Here is a 20,483-nt window from a genome sequence, read left to right on the forward strand (position 1 = left end):
GACCCTTGGGAGAGAAAATCGGCGTGTCTGTTTGTGTGTGTCTGAGCATGTGCGAGGGTACATGAGAAACCTAGAGGGAGAAAGAGACGCCGTTCTTTTTTGGAGGGGGGGGGATCATCAATACCGCTGTGAACAAACAGTACTGGATTCACCACACGGCCGTCCTGGCACACACATACACACATCATCATCATCATCGCGGTGGAAGATTAATGATCTTGCTGTTGCCTCTCTCAGATAACTGCCTCATCATCAGCTTAGCATCCCGCCAGCTGATCAATCATCCTAATGTAAAGAGATAGACTCTGACTGCTTTGACCGCAGCCGCATTCACGACGATGATCGCTCATTACAGCTTCTGTGAACTCCTCCTGTGAATGCTGCGATGTACACAATACATGCATGATAAAGCCGAACGCTTGCCCCTAAATTACAGTGAATAACTTCAATTAAAGCATGAAGTCGTCAGTATTTGGCAAGATACTTCATAATCAAAAAATCTCTCTAATTATACTGGGAACTGTCTTTTTTATTAGAAGCAGCTTCACAAAAACAAAAAATGATCAAAATGAATCTCTTAACAATGTAGTTCTGTCAGAAAATCTAGGATTCTTCTTGCCAGGAGACGTTTAAATAATAAAAATGATGCAGATTTGGAGCCACCAGAATATCAATTCACTTGATATCTTTGATGAAGTTCTCCCTGCGTTCGCGCCGGCGCTCTCTCGATTCGAAGCGTTCTGACTTGAAAATAATGAGATCATTTAAATCGCATCTGCATATGACCGCAGATGCTTGCATCCATGTTGAATTGTGGCATTCATATTGCCTCAGCGAGCTGATAAGATTGTGAGTTTGAGGGCGCGTGGTGCGGAATGAGGAATTCTCTCCTGCGCATTGGATTAATGGAGTCAGCGACTCCCTGTGGCATCTCTCTGATAAATGCATATACCGGCTCTCTGCAAGAAGATAAACAAAAACAGCCCGAAGCAAGCTGTCGAGCCACAGGACACACGCACATACAGTATGCAAGAAAATACACACACAAGTGCAACGAAACATATCTTTGTGTATGCCCGTGTTTATACTTACATATGCTACTAAGAACACACACATCTTTTATTTTGTGAGCATTTTTTTTCTGGATGAATCATCAACCTGCCAGTCTTCCTCGGGGTCTCCATCCGGATGACTCATCCCTCATCAAACGCTGGCCTGTTGGAAAATCAACACAATCCCATTCACACATCCACGCATCCTGTCATTAACACAAATATGCTCAAACACAGATGTGCACGCACATGCACGCACTGCCTGAAAAACATAAACACAAAGAGCTTCCCTTTTCTGTATTCTGTCAGGGATGTCTTTCTGCATGTACTGCACTGCTGGTGAGGGAAACTCCTGGCAGATAAATGTGACTGTATATGTGTGTGTGTGTGCATTGAAAGAATGATCACATGCTCCATGTGATGAGTCATACACAGGATGGCTTGCCAGGGAGCGGCTGGCTGACTGGTTGGAAGCAGTTATGCAGGAAACTCATCAGCTATGCACCGTTGAGCTCAAGACTCCGGTGAGATTCCAACAAGCCTCCCTGACTTTCTTGTTAACTGATATTTGATTTGCAGCTGGCTGCAAAATAGCTGCCTTTACATGTTACATGCTGTTCTGGTGCGGAATCAAGCACCCCACTTTGAAATGCCATGTGACTTTAACAGCCAGTTTTACACCTCATTAGCTCATTTAATGCAATGGAAGATGAATACAGATGGTTTTGGACAGGATAGAAAAATCCCAACATGCATGCCAGTAATCCAACTCTTCCCGACAAGGTCAGTTTTTTTTCCAGCATCTTATTATATGTTAAATGACTTCGAATTATTAACAGTTACGAAGACACAGTGACTAAAAGCCTGATTCAATTTAATTTAAATTTATATAATGTCAAATCACAACAACAGTCACTTCTAGATCCTAAAACGGTACAGAGAAAATCCCAACAGTCACACAACCTCCGATGAACAAGCACTTGGCGCAAGTGGGAAGGAAAAACTCCCTTTTAACAAGAAGATGGAGAGAAGATGCATGCTGGAAACACACAACGAGGTGACAGGTGCCGAAGCATGATAGTTAAGCTATTATGCTCGAATATTCAACAGACCAACACCAAAAAAAATCACACACACACACACACACACACACACACACACACACACACACACACACACACACACACACACACACACACACACTATTGTATCTATTGTATCTGTATCTATTTATGCTTAGAAATAGATAAACTATTGCTGATGTGCGCCTGAGGCTGTCAACAAGGGTCAATTAGACATTTTTATATGTCATGTGAGGCAAGACAACCTCTCACTTAACATCTGCAAAAAAACACCTTCCCACACACATCTTTGACACTAATGTTGAAAGGATCAGCAGCTCCGTGCTCCCGGTCACGTCACACAAACACTGTGGTCAGGACACCTCAGCGGGCACGCGAGTGAAGGTGCACCATCAAAGTACCTGTTGAACCACTCTGATCCACTCTGCACAAAGCGCTATAGAGTGGGTAGACTGCTATAGACTGCATGCACAGCACATCACTGTAATGGATTTTTAAAGAGTTGACCTCTGTATTTGGTGAGGCTTCACTCTTGTGGGGAAGGCTGAGAACAGTCAAGCCTGATAGAGCCTTTTAGATCACAGTGATCTGTCTTCTTTTTGGAGCTGTTTGTTTGGGCTTTACGACAGGTCTCAAGGGCTGCCCAGCTACTTAGTGCTGGTAGAAATACTAAAACAATGCTCTGCCTTATCTGGACAGTAGGTCTTCTCTTGAATATCGAGCTGATGTTTCATAATGAATCCATATCTTAAACTAGTCATCCGAATTTTTGGAACAGCTATTTCTGAATGAGGGCAACTGTCTCGTCACAGTTTCCATGTTAAAGATCGGCACCAGACTCCCAGCACGTACACGGCTGTCCTTGCTGCTGTCTGATGCATGTGGCTCACTCGTGTCACTATACTTAAGGACAATTTTTAGCACCAGGCTGTCAGGCTGCTCAATTCGCATATCCATTGCAGATACTGACTCTTACTGCATTGTTTATTGCACTCCTCACGCAACTGCTGCATATGCTTTTATACATAAAATCCCGTTTCATACATGTGCACATTTATATTGCATCCTACCTACATTTAATATTTAGCTTTTTAAAAAAAGCTAAATTGTTTTTTATTCGATGAGTGCTTTTATTACTGAGCTGTGCTACCTTTCTGGTCCAGCACTTTTCATTGTACTGTTAACTCTGTTTGGAGCTAATAAATCAGAATCTGAAGAGATTTGACTCTGTGCTGCTCGCATGTGAAGTCTCTGAGAATCGTTACTACTGAAAACACACACTCTGTAACCGAGGAGGCGGAGTAATGAGCGGAGCAAGCTGCAGTAGAGGGATTGTAATGATAAAAGACTTTCACCATGACACAGAATCCACATCAAATGTTTTAGACATGTTTTTATCCTCCGTCCACAGATCCATATGTGAAATGTATAATGTGTTAAGCCATATGTAGCTAATGCCAGTGTAAAGTAGGGAAGAGAGAGGAAAAAAAGGGTGGTGGGACGGTGGGGGAATAGAGATGAAGAGGGGGTGGATGGTGTGTGTGTATATGTGTGTCCATCCAAGTTAGGAAAAGATTGAAGAGATAAGCAGCCAGATCAAGCTGGCAGGAGAGATAAATGGCTACAAGACAAGTGTATGTGTGTCTATGCGTGTGCAAGTAAGCGTGTCAGGCAGGCACATGAGGGGCTGCCAGAAGTGAGACTTTGATGAAACAGCTGTAGGCAATGGCAGGAGAGCGATGAGACAGTGGGTCACTCATCACTTTGTTCTACCTTGCACCCCAGGGTGTGCATGTGTACTTGTGTGTGTGTGTCTTGCACTGGCCTTGCTATCTTCAACTCAAATGAAAATCACCTGGTGCACCTGAAAAATCTCTGGCAAACACATGTATCTCTCAAAACTCCCTCTGCAGATTTGGTTCCCGTTACAAAGTTTGGCATTCCCTTCCACATCAGTCATCTCTTCTCTCTCTCTCTCCTGGTACTCGGGATGCTGCTCTGGTTTTCCATAAGGCCCCCGATTTTGACATCTGGTGGCCTAGATAAGCAGGAAACGCACTGAGCACATCAGCTGATCGGACAGACTAAAGGCCGATTAAAGCCCATAATCTACCTGATATATAATGAGGTGAACCAGTCAGATCACAAAGGCAGGCGCCAACATAACCACTCAGAAAGGAGGACTACTCAGTGCGGTGCACATCTGTCATGGTCTGAAAAAGGCACCTTAAAAGTGTCATGCACGTTCTGTAGTTGGTGAAAAACGGAAGATTATTCTGTGCAAGTATGCATATAATATATGCATATAATTAACACAGATTTGCAGTGGATGTAGGAGTGTAAGTACGTATGTGTTGCCTGGCCTATCTAGTGTGTGTGTGTGTGTGTGTGTGTGTATTGTTTTTCCCCCACCCCTTTTTGTTCCAGATGCAAAGATGATGTGTATGAGTCATAGCCTTGTGGTGTAGAATATCAGTGATCTGAGTGTCCCTGATGAAGAGCAAATGTGGAGAGACAAGAACCCCACGGAAACACTCTGTGACAAAGCTGCTTGGTTTCCATGACAACCTTGGTGCGCTAGTGTACCCGGGAACATAATGTTTTTTCTCTAATGAGGCAAACTGGATCATTTTGTCCATTTACCTGTGTACCTAGCAGTCTCTGTTTCCTCCCTGTGCGTTTTATCACTCGTGCACGCCGAGCGGGGCGAAGGCGGGAGAAGGAGGAGGCGAGGTTATGACTGCAGCTCGTGTATTTACTTTGTGCAGTGCTGAGAAGGTAAATTGCTTCTTTGTGCTTCGATGTGAGACTCGCTAGACAAATGTGAAAAAGATTGCCTTCTCTAACTTACTGATATGCTCTGCAGTGGCAAAGTCAAGGTGACCTCCACACACTCCTCCTGCCACTGCTCTACAAACACACAAACACACACACACTTGTATGCACAGTGGCATGATAGCACCGTATCAACTAATGAAGTGTAACTGTTGGTTACGTCAACAGTCTCCAACTTTATCATCTCGGCGAAAGACATTTTTTTGCAAAACGAGGCAAAGGACAGAGATGAAGGCAAATCTCACATGATCCACAAAATATCAACAAGCAGTAAAAGCAGTTATTATCTAAGTGTGGGCAGCTAATCTATGAATCTCAGAAAGTACCAGTGCTGCGCTGTTAACATTCAGGACAGCCTGTACTGAACTGTGCTGTGAGCACACTATACAGATGGCTTCTTAAGGGAGGTCAAGCACCCTCTCTTACTTTCCATCTCTCACAAAGGACCTTGCCAACACCTCTCTGCACTCGCTTTGCTAAAAATGGTTTGCCTGCACCCTCACTGTCACACAGGATAGCTTTATACCGGGTTCATATTTGATCAAAATGGAACCAAAATAACCCCACGGTCAAATTGCGCTATTACTTGTCAAAAAGACAAAAAAGGAATAACTATGCATATGTTGCATTGTAATTAAACTATGTTGAAGTCTTCGCTTGTAGCTGTTTGCATAAGTAAAGTGCAGATGAGATTAGCGACACAACTGCTTCATTTGTATGGGTGAACTTGGCTAATTTAGTGCTGAATTTGTCAATAAATGGAATAAAAAGCACGTCCTTTTTCCTTGAAGCATAGAACATTAAAGTTTACCCCACTTCAGCTATTCTGGAAAATAACAATAAAATATCTCATCCTAATCATATTGGAAAAACACCTCCATATTTTCTTCAGTCCTGTCCACTCTAACAAATGAGACTGGTGAGATCGCAAAGACTGTTGTGGTTTAACACTTCCTAACCCTAACCCCTAATCCTAATCCTAAAGGTTAGGTGTTAGGGTTAGAAAGGGTTCCTAACCCTTCCTTATTAAATTATTACAATTAATGTGTAGTCTTAATGTGAGTTAATACTACAAATTAATAAGATTGAACCTGCATCGGAAACAAGGGTCTGTTTGGTTGGAAATACAGCGTCTTTGCAGCTGGATTCATACTTTCCCTCATAAAATTCCCTAAACTTTGCAAGTACCTCTTTAGATATGTAATGTGTATGATTTCAAATCTCTTTCAAAGGGGTTCATTTTTGGACAGCTGATGTGCACAGTCAAGGTGTGGAGACTTCTATTTTGGTTACAAACCAAACCGAGATGCCAGACGAATATTTCCAAAAAGGCTAGTCCTAAATGTCTGCATGTCCCTGAATGCAACATGGATTCAAGATGGGAAACATTTCACTGGTATGCTTAAATTGCTTCTAATGGCTTTTGCACTGTAGTGAAATAAATGAAGGCCTAACGCAACAGAGAAGAGCATTAACAGTTTGCACTTTGGAGGAAAGACAGGCAGAACCAGCAGAACAGTCCTTTCTGTTCTCAAAGCTGCTGTCCTGCAGTTCTGCACCGAATCCTGCACGTCTAATAGTGAGGGATGATCTCACCATCATGCCCACGATGAATGCTGGATCACTCAATTATAGAGCAACACAATGAATCATTCTCCTCTCCTCTGACAAGCTCCTCCACACTCAACTCATCTGACACCCCCAAACCACAGAAGATGGCCCCGTTATCTTCATAATGTGGATAAACAGTGACAGTTGCCTCAGACGGAAGGCCATTTAGATGGCAGGAGATCAAATGAGATCTTATTTTGGAAAAAAAAGTGACAAATCTGTGTCTGTAGTGAGGATTTAAAGGAAACAGAAAAAAGGTCCTGCTGAGATGTCTCTGCAGAATTCCTACCCAGCCAGGAGGGAATGAAATTAGTGAAGTGGAGCTTTGGTCTTGTGACCACACTCAGCTGACAAAAAGAGATACTATCTGCTAACATTTCAGTTTCTGTGCATGTGTGTCTTTCTCTGTCTCGCTCACACATTCATATACTTGTCCTGTTCCACAGTAAATGTGTCAGTCATGGGTCTCGTTGCTGGAACAGCCTGTCAGATCCCTTCCCTCCCCCCCTCGTGCCTCTTTTTCCTCTCTCCTCTCCATTTTTGGACATTTTCAAAAGGATGTGGAGGGATAAAAGGGTTCATACTGAAAGAAAATGGTGGCTCTTAAAGCAAAGCTGTGTTCCTTGGGATTATCGGGATTTCGTGGTGATCCGCAAAGAGTCAAAAGGGAATAGGTCAGCATTCGAAATCTCACTTTAACAGCCTGGGTGTTTGGGAATTTTTCAGTAAATATTCAGTATAAGATACTGTTTCACTTTAATGAAACCATCCTCTCACTAAAGCCTGATTCACGTAGAAAACAACAAAGAGCATGTGGTAACAGTATACTTATAACAAGAGGTTATGAGGAACTAACAAGCTACAAAGGAAATGATTTTTAAATCAGCCTTGCCACAGTAGTGTACGTCTGCATGCACACTATAGATTGGACAGTTTGGCCGTATGGTTGGGCGTCATCTCACATAGGTTTTCGTGTCTGTGGTCTCGCCTGCTTCTGGGAAGCCACCCAAAGAAAATGGACAAATTTAATATTGTGAACAGAGATCTTTCAGAGGTTACCCTGAAATTAATTTGACACTGTATATTTGACGACCGGTTGCATATTTGAAAAACAATCTGCCCCGAGCAGTTGTGTCAACAAGCTGAAACTGAGCAGCAGGGTGCAGCGTTTCCCGAAAAGTATTTGTGGTTTATTTTACTGGGAGAGTCTCCCCTCTTCACTGTTAAAGCATCAGTCTGAAACAACAATGCCTTTCAAAGCTCCTGTCCCGGCAAGTACTGTAGTAGACTCAGCTCAGGGACAGACACAGATCGTCCAGCACGCAAGGAGGCACAAGTATGCGCAAAGTGGTCATGATGAGTCAGAATGTAGAAGACATGAAAAGATGCTGAAGGAGTCCAAAACAATATCCGTTTCCCAAGGCCTCACAAACTGTCCCTTTAGCTGGAGAACACAAGGTGTCCTTGTGTTGAGAACATTTTCAGTGTGCAGGATTCAAGTTTTGAAATCTTTATCTACAACATAACCAAGCAGGTTTTGCTGCCCTATGCTAACCTGTAGTGCCTAAATACAAAAGCAGAAATAGAAGAGAAAACAAAGGAAAGCCAAGTAAAAAATAACAAAGTTCCCACATGGACAATCATAGCCTGTGGACTGAAAAACTATCACCCTCACTGCTTTTTAACCCTATTTAACAGTGATTTAGGAAGTCTGACGTGAATCGTCTTCAGATTACTTCAACAAACTGGATCTGCAAGGGCTGCTATCATTTTGCACAAAGTACACAATTGTTTTAATTTTCCACTATCTTTTAACTATATGTCATGTTGACTTTGAAAATCATTGGATGAATACAAGTTCCATAAAAATGTAGGTGATCTACGTCACTCTTAACTGAAAACTGTTGGCGGCTGGGTTCAGCATTTAACTTCAAAGTTGGAGGACTGTTTTTGAATTTAAAAAATAACTTTAACAAAGAAGAGGAAGGATTTATGGACATGATCTCATCCTTTTCTGGTAGAAAACCGTTAGCTGAACATTTGTGGAACTACGACTGAGGCGTACACACGAGAGACTTGGGATCAGGTTAATTGGGCAAGACTGTTTTCCTCCATTAACTGGCGGATACGATGACTGTTTGAACTGCCGTTCTTTCAGTCAGCCAAGGCCCTTGTTATTTCACAAGTGCTGGACTTTTGCCATGTTGCACAACTCAGAGAATAGGTGAACCCAGAAGAGCAGGGTTAACCTGGCTGGGGCTGGAGCAGTACACTGACCGTGGCTTCATGTGAGGAAGTTGAGGATTGCTCATTATTTCACTGTCAATGAATCAACAGATTTAATATGGATAAGGTCTTCGGTGGCAAATACTTCAGCCCGGAGCAATAGGAGACTACGACATTGTTTCCTTCCTGAATGTTACATGCCGGATAGCCTGCTGACCCCTGATGAGATGGACTGTGTGTGTTGCAAGGCACACAGAACTGCCAGTGCTTATCCCAACATGTGTTTCCTGCATGGGAATGCTTAGAGTAATGCAGTATGCTTACAGTAAGTGTGCGTGTGTGCATGTGTGAGAGTGCGCACAAGCAAGACAAAAAAGAAGGAAAAGGCAGAGAGAGGGAGAGAGCAAAAGCATATCCAAGGGGATCAAACCGAAACCACAGGATATTTCTGACCTTGAGGGCGAGTGGGTAAAGCTGGGAGGGTGGGGAGAGGAAAGAGGGGAGGAAAAGAAAAAGAGAGGAAAGCTGAAGGAAAGGAACAAAGAGATGGAGGGAGCGAAAGCGGGGAGAGGAGACTTTGCAGGGCAGCTGGAAAACCTCCAGAATCCTCTGCTCAAACCAACCATAAAATTCCAACTGAAGCCTCAAAACCAGTATGAGGACTGACGAGGGTTCCTTCTGCCCACAGTTTGTGTGTTCACATTTGTGTGTGTGTGTCTGTGCCACGCACACATTTACTTGTGTGCGTGCCATATGTGATTAAAGGGTCTGAGCAGAGGAGGCCAGGAGGCAGACGAGTGATGCAATCCATGGAAGCAAAGTAGAAGACACCAGGGCGGCAGGAAGGAAGGGAGGGAAGAGAGGAAGGAGGAATTGTTGCTTCTGGGGATCCAGCTCTCCAGGAATGTGCTGACGGTTGTGGCCCACACAGTCGGGGAGTGTTGCATTCTGGAAAAAATTCTGCGGAGGTGATAGCACCTGTTTTGAGGCGCCGCAGATCGCAAACGGATAATAAAATCGCACATTATAAAAGGGATAGACTGTGTGAGTCATTATTGTTAATTTTCAACGACACAACAAAGCTTTTTTCTGTGCAAACTGGTCTCTCACACTGCAAGCTGAAGGCCTGATTGCACCCTCACGCAGCAGCGGAGGTCTATTTCGGTACAAGCTACACAATGTCCACAAGCACCCACACAGGCTCTGTGGGTAACGTGATTGGTAAGCCTGGGCAAATAGTCTATTTATGAACATCGTAAGAGTGGGCAGTTGTCCTTGAGCTGGTTTGTCTGCCGTCTGAAGTGCTAAGTGCTGTATACAGTTACAATAGATAGAACATTCACAAGGACAAGTAAGGTGGAGAGTGGGTGAGGAGGGGGGAGCTGAGAGAGTACTGGGAATAGAGATGGTGAGTCAGAGGCCATTTGGAAAGTAATTTCATCTCTGAATGCTGTATATCTTTTCATCAATGAAAGGAAAGTATTTTCCAAACCAGGCAGGCGCAAGAAGAAAAACATCTCTGTTTGGTGAAATGGAGCCTATTTGAATGGGAGAGGACAGGCACGATTCCTTTTGCGCTGTATTTCAGAAACTTAACGTTGTTTGTTACAGTACACCGCATTGAGGATCTTGGAACGAACCTTGTTGCTTATTGAGGGATTGGATATGGCTAAACGCTGGCATGGTAATGTGCCCCTAAATGATGAGCAGGGTTTAATTTTTTTTCATGTAGTACACTATGTACAAGAGCATACTTACTTGATTAGTTTGTAAATTTTGACAGGTAACTTTTGTCACAAACTGAAGAAGTACTGCGCTTATCAGACAATTGCAAAAGGATTACTGTTATTTTGCTGGCTGATGTTAACTTGTCAAGCATCTGGCAACAAATGCTAAATAGACTTAAATACCTTAACACGTAATAAATAAATAACAATAAACCCCAGAACACGTGCAATATTTAATTGTAATACAATGTAGCAAATGACTGAAGCCACTGTCTGCGCAGTGATGGTGATGTAGTTACTGCAGTCAGGCTATGCATGTTACAGCATAGGGTTTCAAAAGGGTTATTATGCAGATTAACACAGAATTATAAATCCCCTGTAATGTGTATAGGTAGCTAGCACTAACAGTCTGGCAGTATATTAATCTCCTATTGGCTAAAAATCTACTATTAAACCTACCTAAGTTTGGATGGTATTAAGAGTGGATTCATCGGCTGGGCACAATGGATATCTGTGCCAATTTTACTGAAAGCCATCAAACACATTTGAGATCCTCATACTATAGACAATGCCATGCCTGGAGCCACGGTACAAGTATGACTAAGGAATGAGCATTTTTTTGCTATCGTATGAGCCTATCTGGCCTTCTACATAAACCTTAAGTCTCAGCACTCATGACCAAAAAAACAAAAACAAAAAGTATCACATTTCCTCATTATGGCATGGACAGTCTTCTGCAATTTTTGTGAATCATTGGTCTCATATGTCTTGATGGTACATTGTGGTTTTAGAGGTTCCAGTGATATTCTGGACTAGCTAAATGTGGTCTGGCGTCCAGCCAGTCAAAAAAAGGAAAAGAAAAGGGAAAAAGGAGAAGGGTGTTGGGTTGAAGTGTTAGACGAGAGTACCATAGACAGGCCTGGACTGCTGTGTGTATCCTGGCAAAGCAACCTTGGCCTTGACACGACTGCACAAACATGTACAGTATTTGAATCCTGACCAGATTCTTACTTACATAACTGCCGGTGGAAGAGTTGCGCTCATTTACTAAAACAAGTGAAACAGCTCTGCAAATTTTCATAAAATCAAGAAAGTGCACAAAGTAGGAACAAGCCATTGACAAAAAAGCATTGGTATCTTAATTAAAGAAGTATGTTTTTAGTTTGCAGAGTTCACTGACTGGAGGGGAAGGGAAAGACACCACAGAATACTGAGTTGGACCGGTTTGTGTTGGTCTGGCATCAGCTTTGTGGTAAATATGGGCAAGCACAAAAAGAATTCTGCGGTTATTCTTGGACCACCACTGTCCGCACTTCCATGTAATGTTCGGCTGTTTACCATCACTGGTTCAATTCATGTGCTGGGATTCTGAGTCAACAAACCCCACTAAAGATCTGCAGAGGTCCTGCAAGGACACAAACTGGCTTACCCTTCACAGCATCCAAATTAAAGTGTTTGTACAGTCCAGCACACAAGCCTAGCCCAAACATAACCATCACAATCCAACTCCCTGAATTCTACTGTTGTGTTTTTTCTTTTCTTTTTTTTTACAGTGTGTGCGCACTCTGTAGCCTCAAATTAAATCTGCCTTGGCTCTCACTTTTGCTTTTTCACTCACACAGTGCACATTTTGTCGTGTTGTTTGTGCGCTGTGGAATGTCAGCACTGGTATTTTCAGTCGTGTGGAGGAGTCTGCCCATAGCAGAACAAACACAGCCCAAAAGTCGGCGCAGTGTTTTGTTTGCTGAGCCCATCACCTTTCAGCAGGCTTTTGCACGTCACCTTCTTCTCTGGCAACCTAATGTGGGAATTTAATTCGTTACTGGAAGAACCCCTGGCTACTAGGCATGCCATAGTCTAGCAACATCTGACACCTTGACTGAATAACACAAACTGCACTGGAGTAAAAAGTCAACCAGTATCAGCTGAAAGTAGATCAGATAGTCTTGTTTTTGCAATGACTGTTTGACCTTTTGTTATTTCAGCGATGCAGCATGTGTTCATCCTCTTGATTACAGATGTCAACCACTGATGACATGTAGAAACAGTTCATCTATTTTTCTACCCAGTCTTCATTCTGACAAAGCCTCCTGTCACATCATAAACCACAAATACTGAAGTGCCCTTCATATTTACCCTTGACTATACCACAAACCAGAATCTGCTTAACTCTTTACTGTGCTACACAGGAACAATGATAGTGCGACTTAGACATAACCACCACGATTGCTTAAGCTATTCTTTTATCATTTTTGTAAAGCGGCTTCTATAAACAGAAAACATTTATATAGGTCTTCTAGGCTGACTGAAACCTTCATTTAGATAAGCCTTAAACAACAAATGTGCTCGCAAGCTCAAAGTGTAAAATGCATATATGTCTTCTCATTATTTTCCACAAAGTAATCAGTTTCTCATTAAACTCTCCCCCGCCCCCCCCCGCCCATGCTAATACTTTACACAATATTAATATCTATGCAAATACCTTTAATTCCCATCAGCCTGCAGTTGCAGATTATCACAAATGCAGATGTTTTGTGTATTGTAAGGACCTGTTGTATGAAAACGGCGATCTGTAGAATATAGTATATATAGTAGGAAAGCAACCAGGACCAGGTGAACACAGTGTTCCAGGTCAGAGCTAAAGCCTCCACAGCGCTGCACACAGAGAGCAGCATGAGTCACCGGAACAGAGAGATTGCTAGCTTGCAGAATTCATTAAGACAAATGTAATGGATTTCCTCTGGAAGGAAAAAAAAACCTTGGCAGCTGCAGAACAGCACCCCAGTGAATCCTCAAGTAGGTTTCCATACACCTTTGGAATGGCAGCATTTTGCAACCCTGCAGATGATATATGTTTGGTCTGACTGTAAATGAATTAGCTTAAGTCCTTCAGCATGCTGGCCTGTTTTACCTCGGTACTGGTATTCCCTCTGCAGCACTAAACTATTACACTATATACAGTCCATGATATTATACAGGGAAATTATTTGACATCAAAGAAGGCTGCCACGTGATACTAGCGACCAGAAAGCGAGCTACATTATAAATTACAGGCACTCCTGAAAACTGTCCAGCCCTAAAAGACTGCAGACTGTACATAATGCATAAACACAAAGTGTTTTTTAACCCAACACAAGCGGTGTATAGCGCGTTGCTGTCCTACTGTGCCATGCTGCCACCATGTGGGTGCTAGGAGTAATGTTTTCATAAGCATTATCTTCTATAGCGATTAAGAGTTACGGTAACACGGGGACTTGGCTGTCATTGTTCTGTAAGCAGTTTATTTCACACAAAATAAAGGCAGTTGCAGTAGCATGAAGACTGCAGTATCCTATTGATTAGGCAAATGGACAGTATTTTGGCGCAAAGGTAAACCGATATAAAGTGCTATCTAGCTAAATTAGCACAACAGTAGTCACGGGTGAACAAACGTTCGAACACCGTCTAGTTTTAGATAAGGTCCTGCGCTTATAGTCAATAACCCGACACAAAACGACCCAGAAACAGCAGCTGTACTCAGCAAATTACGATTTTAAACGCGACTGCAAAATAAAGACTGATCCCAAATCAGTCTAAACGGCACCGGATGTCGGCAAAGTAAAGAGACAAGTGCCGTTTTCGTGAGTGACTTGTTCCAGGAAGTGCTCTCCGCCGAGTAGAGCATTTCTGAAGGGCTGCCATTTTACCGAGTTTACGGTAAGAAAACTTGCTTCGTTTCGCTGTGTATATTGCTGGCTGCTACACTGCGTGCAGCGTGTCGTGCTACGATGTTGTGTTACCAAAGAAACACACATTAGTTACATACGAAGTGCTAATTTTTTTGTAGCTAACCTAGCTTGTTTGCCACAGTGCATGTGACGCTGCTGTTAGCATTTGCTGTCAGTGAGTGGTATCGAGACAAAACCACAAACGTGTTACATTTAAACCACTTTAAGTAATTATATGTAAGTTTTTCTGACATCGGGGTCATTTTAAGGAACTCGCTGAGCATTTACTGCCCTCTAGTTAATTATTAACTGCCAATTCCCTATTATTGTGTTCATCTCATTTCCTAATAGACTAAATGTCACTTTAACTGCTGTAAAGTTAGCCTCTTCTAACGATGGCTCAAGCTAATGTAGATTTAAGCCGGTATAGTCTTTTCATAGCACATACACAAATGTCAGTGCTGAGTAACAAACCCAGCCAATTACAGCTCATGTTTTTCTCAGGTGCCCGAGTGAACTATGGGGAGCAAAGCGGTCCAGCTTACCTCAGGCTCGCATCATGAGCACATTCTGGCTTCTCTGCATGACCTGAGGCTGCAAGGTCAGCTGAGTGACGTCACCGTGCAGGTGGACTATGAGGGAGATGTGGAGGAGTTTCATGCCCACCAGGTGATGCTTGCTGCATCCAGTGGCTACTTCAAGAAAATTCTGCTGTCTCCGGACGCATCTCGTGATAAACTGTCTCTCTCAAATATGCACTCGGAGGATTTCTCTGCATTTCTGGAATTTGTGTACACCGGTAAAGTTGAAGTTGCCAGAGACAAGATAGGTAGTGTTCAAGCAGCGGCAGAGTTTTTGGACTGTGATGATCTGCTGAAGGTTTGCGGCGAAGCCATAAGCGCAGAAATGATACAAAAGCCCACAAAGAAAAGCTCAAAAGTTGTGGCTCCAGATGATGTGCATGGTGCTCAAAAGGAAGAAAAGGCAAACGGGAAGAGGCATCGTAGAAGCTTGCTGGTTAAGCGGCAGCTGTCTCCACATAGGCTGGTGACAGAAGTCACTTCAAAAAGATTCAAGGCAAAGAAAACAGTGAGGGATGAAAAAAGGCGGGGAAGAAAGCTACAGGTGAAACCGTCTGGCAGTAAGGTGCAACAGAGAGGCGTTTGTACTAAAATAGTGCCTTTAAACATCAAAAATCAAACTATTGATAAAGATGGAGAGGAGGATGGGAGCAGGACTGAAGATAAAGCTGAGCCAGAGAAAGAAAAAGCCAAAGAAGACGAGTGTTCACTGGGAGACCCTGCCTCTGATGGGGATGACTGGGAATGTGAGGACGATGCGCAGAGTAAGGATTCTGAAGACCCGTTGTTTTTACCACCCGGAGAGGAGGAGGAGGATGAGGAGGAACAATCCAAGCAGACTTTAAAACAATCATCCAAGGCCCAGTTCCAGTGCAACAAGTGCCAGCGGACTTTCCACTATGAGAAGAGCTACTTAAAGCATATCAGGTAACATGATAATAATGCTTTAGCTCTAATATAGCTGGAATTATGCACTGCAACGTACAGTACAGTATGTGCATTATATCATAATGTACATGGTATATATTTTTAAATAATGCTGCAACTTGTTGGTGTCTTGGTGAGTACGTACCATGGCGTGAAAGCAGATGTGGTTTATCGCTGTGAGACCTGCTCGCAGACCTTTGCAAACCGCAGCAATCTGAAGATCCACGAAAAGCACGTTCACAGTAACGAGAGGCTCTTTGTCTGCGAATCCTGCAACAAGACCTTTAAGCGAAAGAAGGATGTCGTCCGCCATCAAAGACAGGTGAGGACCGGTAGAATTTCTAACAGCCATATATTAATGTTATTTTAATGATAAAAAGTATTAAATTTGTAATAATCCAATTTCTGTGAGAGTCACATTTTTTTATGTGGAGTTTCTGTCACGGCTGCTTAGGTGCATGAACGCAATCTGCGACACATCTGTCCTGACTGCGGGAAATCACTCAGCTCCAAAACTGCCCTGTTGTTGCACGAGAGGACACACACAGGCACAAAACCCTATGAGTGTACTGACTGCAGGGCCAGATTTACCCAGAACTCTGCCCTCAAGATGCACCGCAGGTACGGAGGTGGTTAAATAAAGCCTCGGGGTAGGGGTGGGCCTGCAAAAGCAAGAAATTGACCGAAAGCTTTTAATCTTGGGAGAGTATTAAGGGGGTCATTTGAGTTATTCTCTTTATAGTGAATCCTTTGATATTAGCATCCCGCTACTTAGTCATGAAATGCATCACCTTCAGCCTTCCTGGAGAACAGTATGCTAAATTAATAGCTCAGACCAGGCATCTTTATATATAGACTACTTTCACCAGAAACAGCTGGAATATCAGGCTGAAGGTGCTGCCATCAATTGGAGATCAGGCACGAGAGCCTCCTATGTTACTTTACCGTCAAAGAACAACTGGACTGTTTTTTTAATGGCAGTTCTGTGTGTTTGGTGCATCCTACATGTTTATGTAGTGTATGTGTAAGCAGATGATGAGGTTTAAACCTGTGTGTTTACACATGTGTAGGACTCACACAGGAGAGAAGCCATTTGCATGTGATGAGTGTGATGCACGGTTCACTCAGAAGCACATGCTGGCCTACCATAAGAGATCGCACACAGGTAAAACCATAATTGAACATTAATAATTAATCAGATTTGAGCATTGTCATCAAGAGCATGTTTCATCTTGTCATTTCTTTACATTTCTGTGCTTTGGTCATTTTTGGCATTACAGACCTGTGGGAAGAAAAGAAAAAGAAAGTTTTCACATGACTTTATGCAGTATGTTAAAAACTAAATACACCCCATGATTGAGTAGCTTGTAAGCCATCTTTAGCGGCAATACCTTGAAGGAATTGAGCTCTGCGTGGCTTTATCTGTCTTTCATTGTGTTGTGGAGGAATTTTGGCCCTCTCTTCTTTGCAGTGTTGTTTCAGTTCATTGAAATTTGCTGGCATTTATTTATGCACAGCTCTTGTACACTCCTACCACAGCATTTGCGTCAGGTTGAGGTCTGGACTTGGGGCCATTGCAGCAACTTGATTCTTTTAATTTAAAGTCATTCTGTTGGAGATTTGCTGCTGTGCCTGGCATCGTTATCCTGTCCTGCATGACCCATTTTCAGCCAGCTGTTATCTGTCAGACAGATGGCCTCACATTTGACTCTAGAATACTTTGGCATACAGAGGAGGTCAACTGAATGACTGCAAGTTGTCAAGGTCCTGTGATTGCAAAACATCACTCCTCCACCATCGGGCTGGAAAGTCAGTATTGTTTGTTTGTTTTTTGCCAAATGTGCCACTGTGCATTATGGCCAAATATCTCAATTTGTCACCTGGTCTGTCCAAAGGAAATTGTCCCAAAAGTCTCGTGGTTTGGTAAGATCCAACTTTCCAAACCTAAGTTGTGCTGTCCTGTTCTTTTTTTTTTTTCCTCGTAGTGCCCAATAAACTTTAAAATTTAACATCCTGGGTTTTTTGCATTGCATCTGAGCATTGCACGATTTGAGTTTGAGTTCAGTTTGTTTGCACATCCAGACCAGCAAACTACCAAAACATCTGCTTTTATAGACGTGCTCACGCTTGCGGATGATCAGCGAATTAAGTACATTTGATTAGCAGCACCTGGCATTAGCATTAATGGCTGTTTTCTGATTCATGAAGTGTTAGGTTTTTAAAAAATACCCTCATTAAAATATCTTGAAACAGCTAATCACCTGAGGATGCTTCGTTGGGATGTGTTACAGTTTTTATCCTCTGCGCCTATAGTTTCTCCCTTAAAGCTCATTGGAGATTATTTTTTTGGTCTATCTCCACAAACAGTATTTCTTAAAGAAAAAGTCCTGAAGTGTGAGCACACTAAAAACAAAACTATCTACACATACAAGACCATAACTTTTTGTTCTCTCGTGTTAGGAGAGAAGCCATTCATGTGCGAAGCCTGTGGGAAAAGCTTTGCATCTAAAGAATACCTGAGACACCACTCAAACATCCACACAGGCTCCAGACCATATAAGTGTGAAACTTGCGGTAGAGGCTTCGCTCAGAGGAACTCTCTCCACCAGCATTTAAAAATACATACAGGTGAAATGTAGATGTCGTTTTTCATTTAATAGTTATATTACATTGAATTTATAGGTGATTTTTCATTAATCTCTTCCTCAATATTTTTTGATATTTTCTTGTTTCTTTGGTGGTTGTCAGGCGAGCGTCCGTACAGCTGTAAAGACTGTGACAAACAGTTCACTCAGCTCAACGCACTGCAGAGGCATCAGCGTATTCACACAGGAGAGAAGCCCTACATGTGCGGCCTCTGCAAACGCACATTTACAGACAAGTCCACCCTACGCAGGCACACTACGGTGAGCAATACTTCTTAGAAAAAGTAGTTTCACCTACACGGGTACAGAGTTTGTTTAACTTGTATTGTGGCAGGAGCTGAAGTTCCCGTATTTAGAAAAAAAGACACATAAGCTGATGATTTTTGGATTTTTTTGTATAGTGATTGTAGATCTTAAAAAACAGAAAAAAGAAAGAAGCCTGCACTGACTGCTGCAGAAATAACATCGGATTCTTTGACCTTCAGATTCATGACTCAGATGCTCCGTGGAAGACATACCTGGTGGTGCTGGAGGGAAATGTGGAGGAAAAGAAGCCCAGATCTCCTACTAAGATAAAGACAGAAGAAGCAGGACCAGGAGAGCATAAGAGCACGCCCAGGAAAAGTGCTACAACTGCTGCTGGCGATGCTCCTGATGCTGGCGATGCTCCTGATGCTGGTGGTAAAACCCACACCGACTCCATTGTGATTCCATCTGAGCCAGTCAGTGTTCCTGCTGAGTGGCTGACCAGTCACGGAGCCATCGCTCTGGTCAGCCACAGCACTATCGGCGGGATCACCGTTATCCACACGGATGTCACACCAGGGACTCAGATCCAGCCCATCGTAGCCACTGACAATACAGGGACCAGTGTCATTTCTTTAGATGGGTCAGCCATCCCTGTTCCCTTCCCTTTACCAGTGTCCATGGCTCACTCTGTCCCCTTGTCCTCTGAAGCGCCCTCTACTTCTCTGTCTGTATCCACTCTCTCAGTTCCAGTTTCTGAGGGGTTTTTAGCATCAGTCTCACAGATCCCAGGAGTTTCGACATCATCTGTACTGGAAGCTGCAGCTTCGCAAACTATTTTGGCTCCAGTTTCAGACTCTAAAGCCGCTTCAGATACTGAACCTCCGGACCCCAACATTCAGACTGTGGTTATTGGTGAGAATGATTGTGGGAGAAAACAGCCAGTATCCAAAGTGAAGAACAAGAAAGGACTAAACTGAGACCTCAAAATAAGATGTGTGTAGGGGGTGAATGTAAATAGCTTATTTTACTGGCTTTGGGGAGTTTTTAGCTGTCTCAAATCAAATCATGCTACCTTATGTGTATTCTTTGAGTTTTTCACTATTATAATTATCTGAGTTCTGGTGTTTCAGGAATAGCGTTAGCACTTTTTGTTTGGCATTTCAATATCACACTGTTACAGAGGTGAAGCTAAAGTTTAATCTGACACAAACCCCAGTGAATACAAATGAAGTGAAGATTGTAATCAATTACACATGTTCAAAAGCATGGTTTAGAATATTTTACAACACTTTTGTATTAATTACAGAGAAACGCTCTGCATATAAAATACTGCAGCTGTGAAACAGCAGCAACGAACTTTTGATCATTTAATCTAACTGTGAACAAAATTGCTTAAGTCCTTCAAAATCCTGGCACTTGTCTCTGTTTGAAATTGTCCCTCAGCCTCCTAGTACGCACAGCTAAGGCATCAATTTCAAAAATATGTCACCTTCTTGTTATCGCATTCACAAAATTTTCAGAAAACTTAACCTCTGACCCTGAGGTCACTGAGAATAAAACCGGTCTGAGATTTTATTAGATACACTTTTGGTGTTATTTTGAAAATCCTACGTTGCCTTGATCTCGAGTTATCGCATTCACAAAGTTCGGTGTCCACTTGCCTGCCTGACGACATCAGCCTTTTACAACAGAGGGGTAAAAAACTATTTAACAGAAAACCTTGAATAAGAAAAACTACAGTTTAAGCTTTTTTTTTTTTTTTTTTTTAAATAGAAAACAAAATGCTATCATTTACATGTAAAACTTTGTCATGATGACACACACATGACAGATGAGGCCAG

At 42.6% G+C, this 20,483-nt stretch overlaps 1 protein-coding gene and 1 long non-coding RNA gene across 2 annotated transcripts; one reads left to right on the forward strand and one right to left on the reverse strand.

Moving 5' to 3' along the window:
- Positions 1-520: 520 nt before the first annotated feature.
- LOC146691558 (uncharacterized) lies at positions 521-14,842 on the reverse strand. Its single transcript, XR_014915074.1, has 3 exons — positions 14,786-14,842; positions 1,093-1,215; positions 521-959 (listed from the first exon to the last, which is right to left on the reverse strand). It is a non-coding gene; the product is annotated as an uncharacterized LOC146691558 (long non-coding RNA).
- Positions 13,680-20,407, forward strand: gzf1 (GDNF-inducible zinc finger protein 1). Its single transcript, XM_085431406.1, has 8 exons — positions 13,680-14,229; positions 14,745-15,748; positions 15,887-16,070; positions 16,203-16,369; positions 16,819-16,913; positions 18,209-18,376; positions 18,497-18,654; positions 18,879-20,407. The coding sequence occupies exons 2-8, from the start codon at positions 14,760-14,762 to the stop codon at positions 19,617-19,619; spliced, it is 2,502 nt and encodes an 833-aa protein (XP_085287532.1). The 5' UTR covers positions 13,680-14,229; positions 14,745-14,759; the 3' UTR covers positions 19,620-20,407.
- The last annotated feature ends 76 nt before the right edge of the window (positions 20,408-20,483 follow it).

This window comes from Copadichromis virginalis, linkage group LG15, assembly GCF_057382275.1.
Source record: "Copadichromis virginalis isolate Kocher_CV1m ecotype Utaka linkage group LG15, C_Virginalis_male_GT1.1, whole genome shotgun sequence".
Lineage (NCBI taxonomy): Eukaryota > Metazoa > Chordata > Actinopteri > Cichliformes > Cichlidae > Copadichromis > Copadichromis virginalis.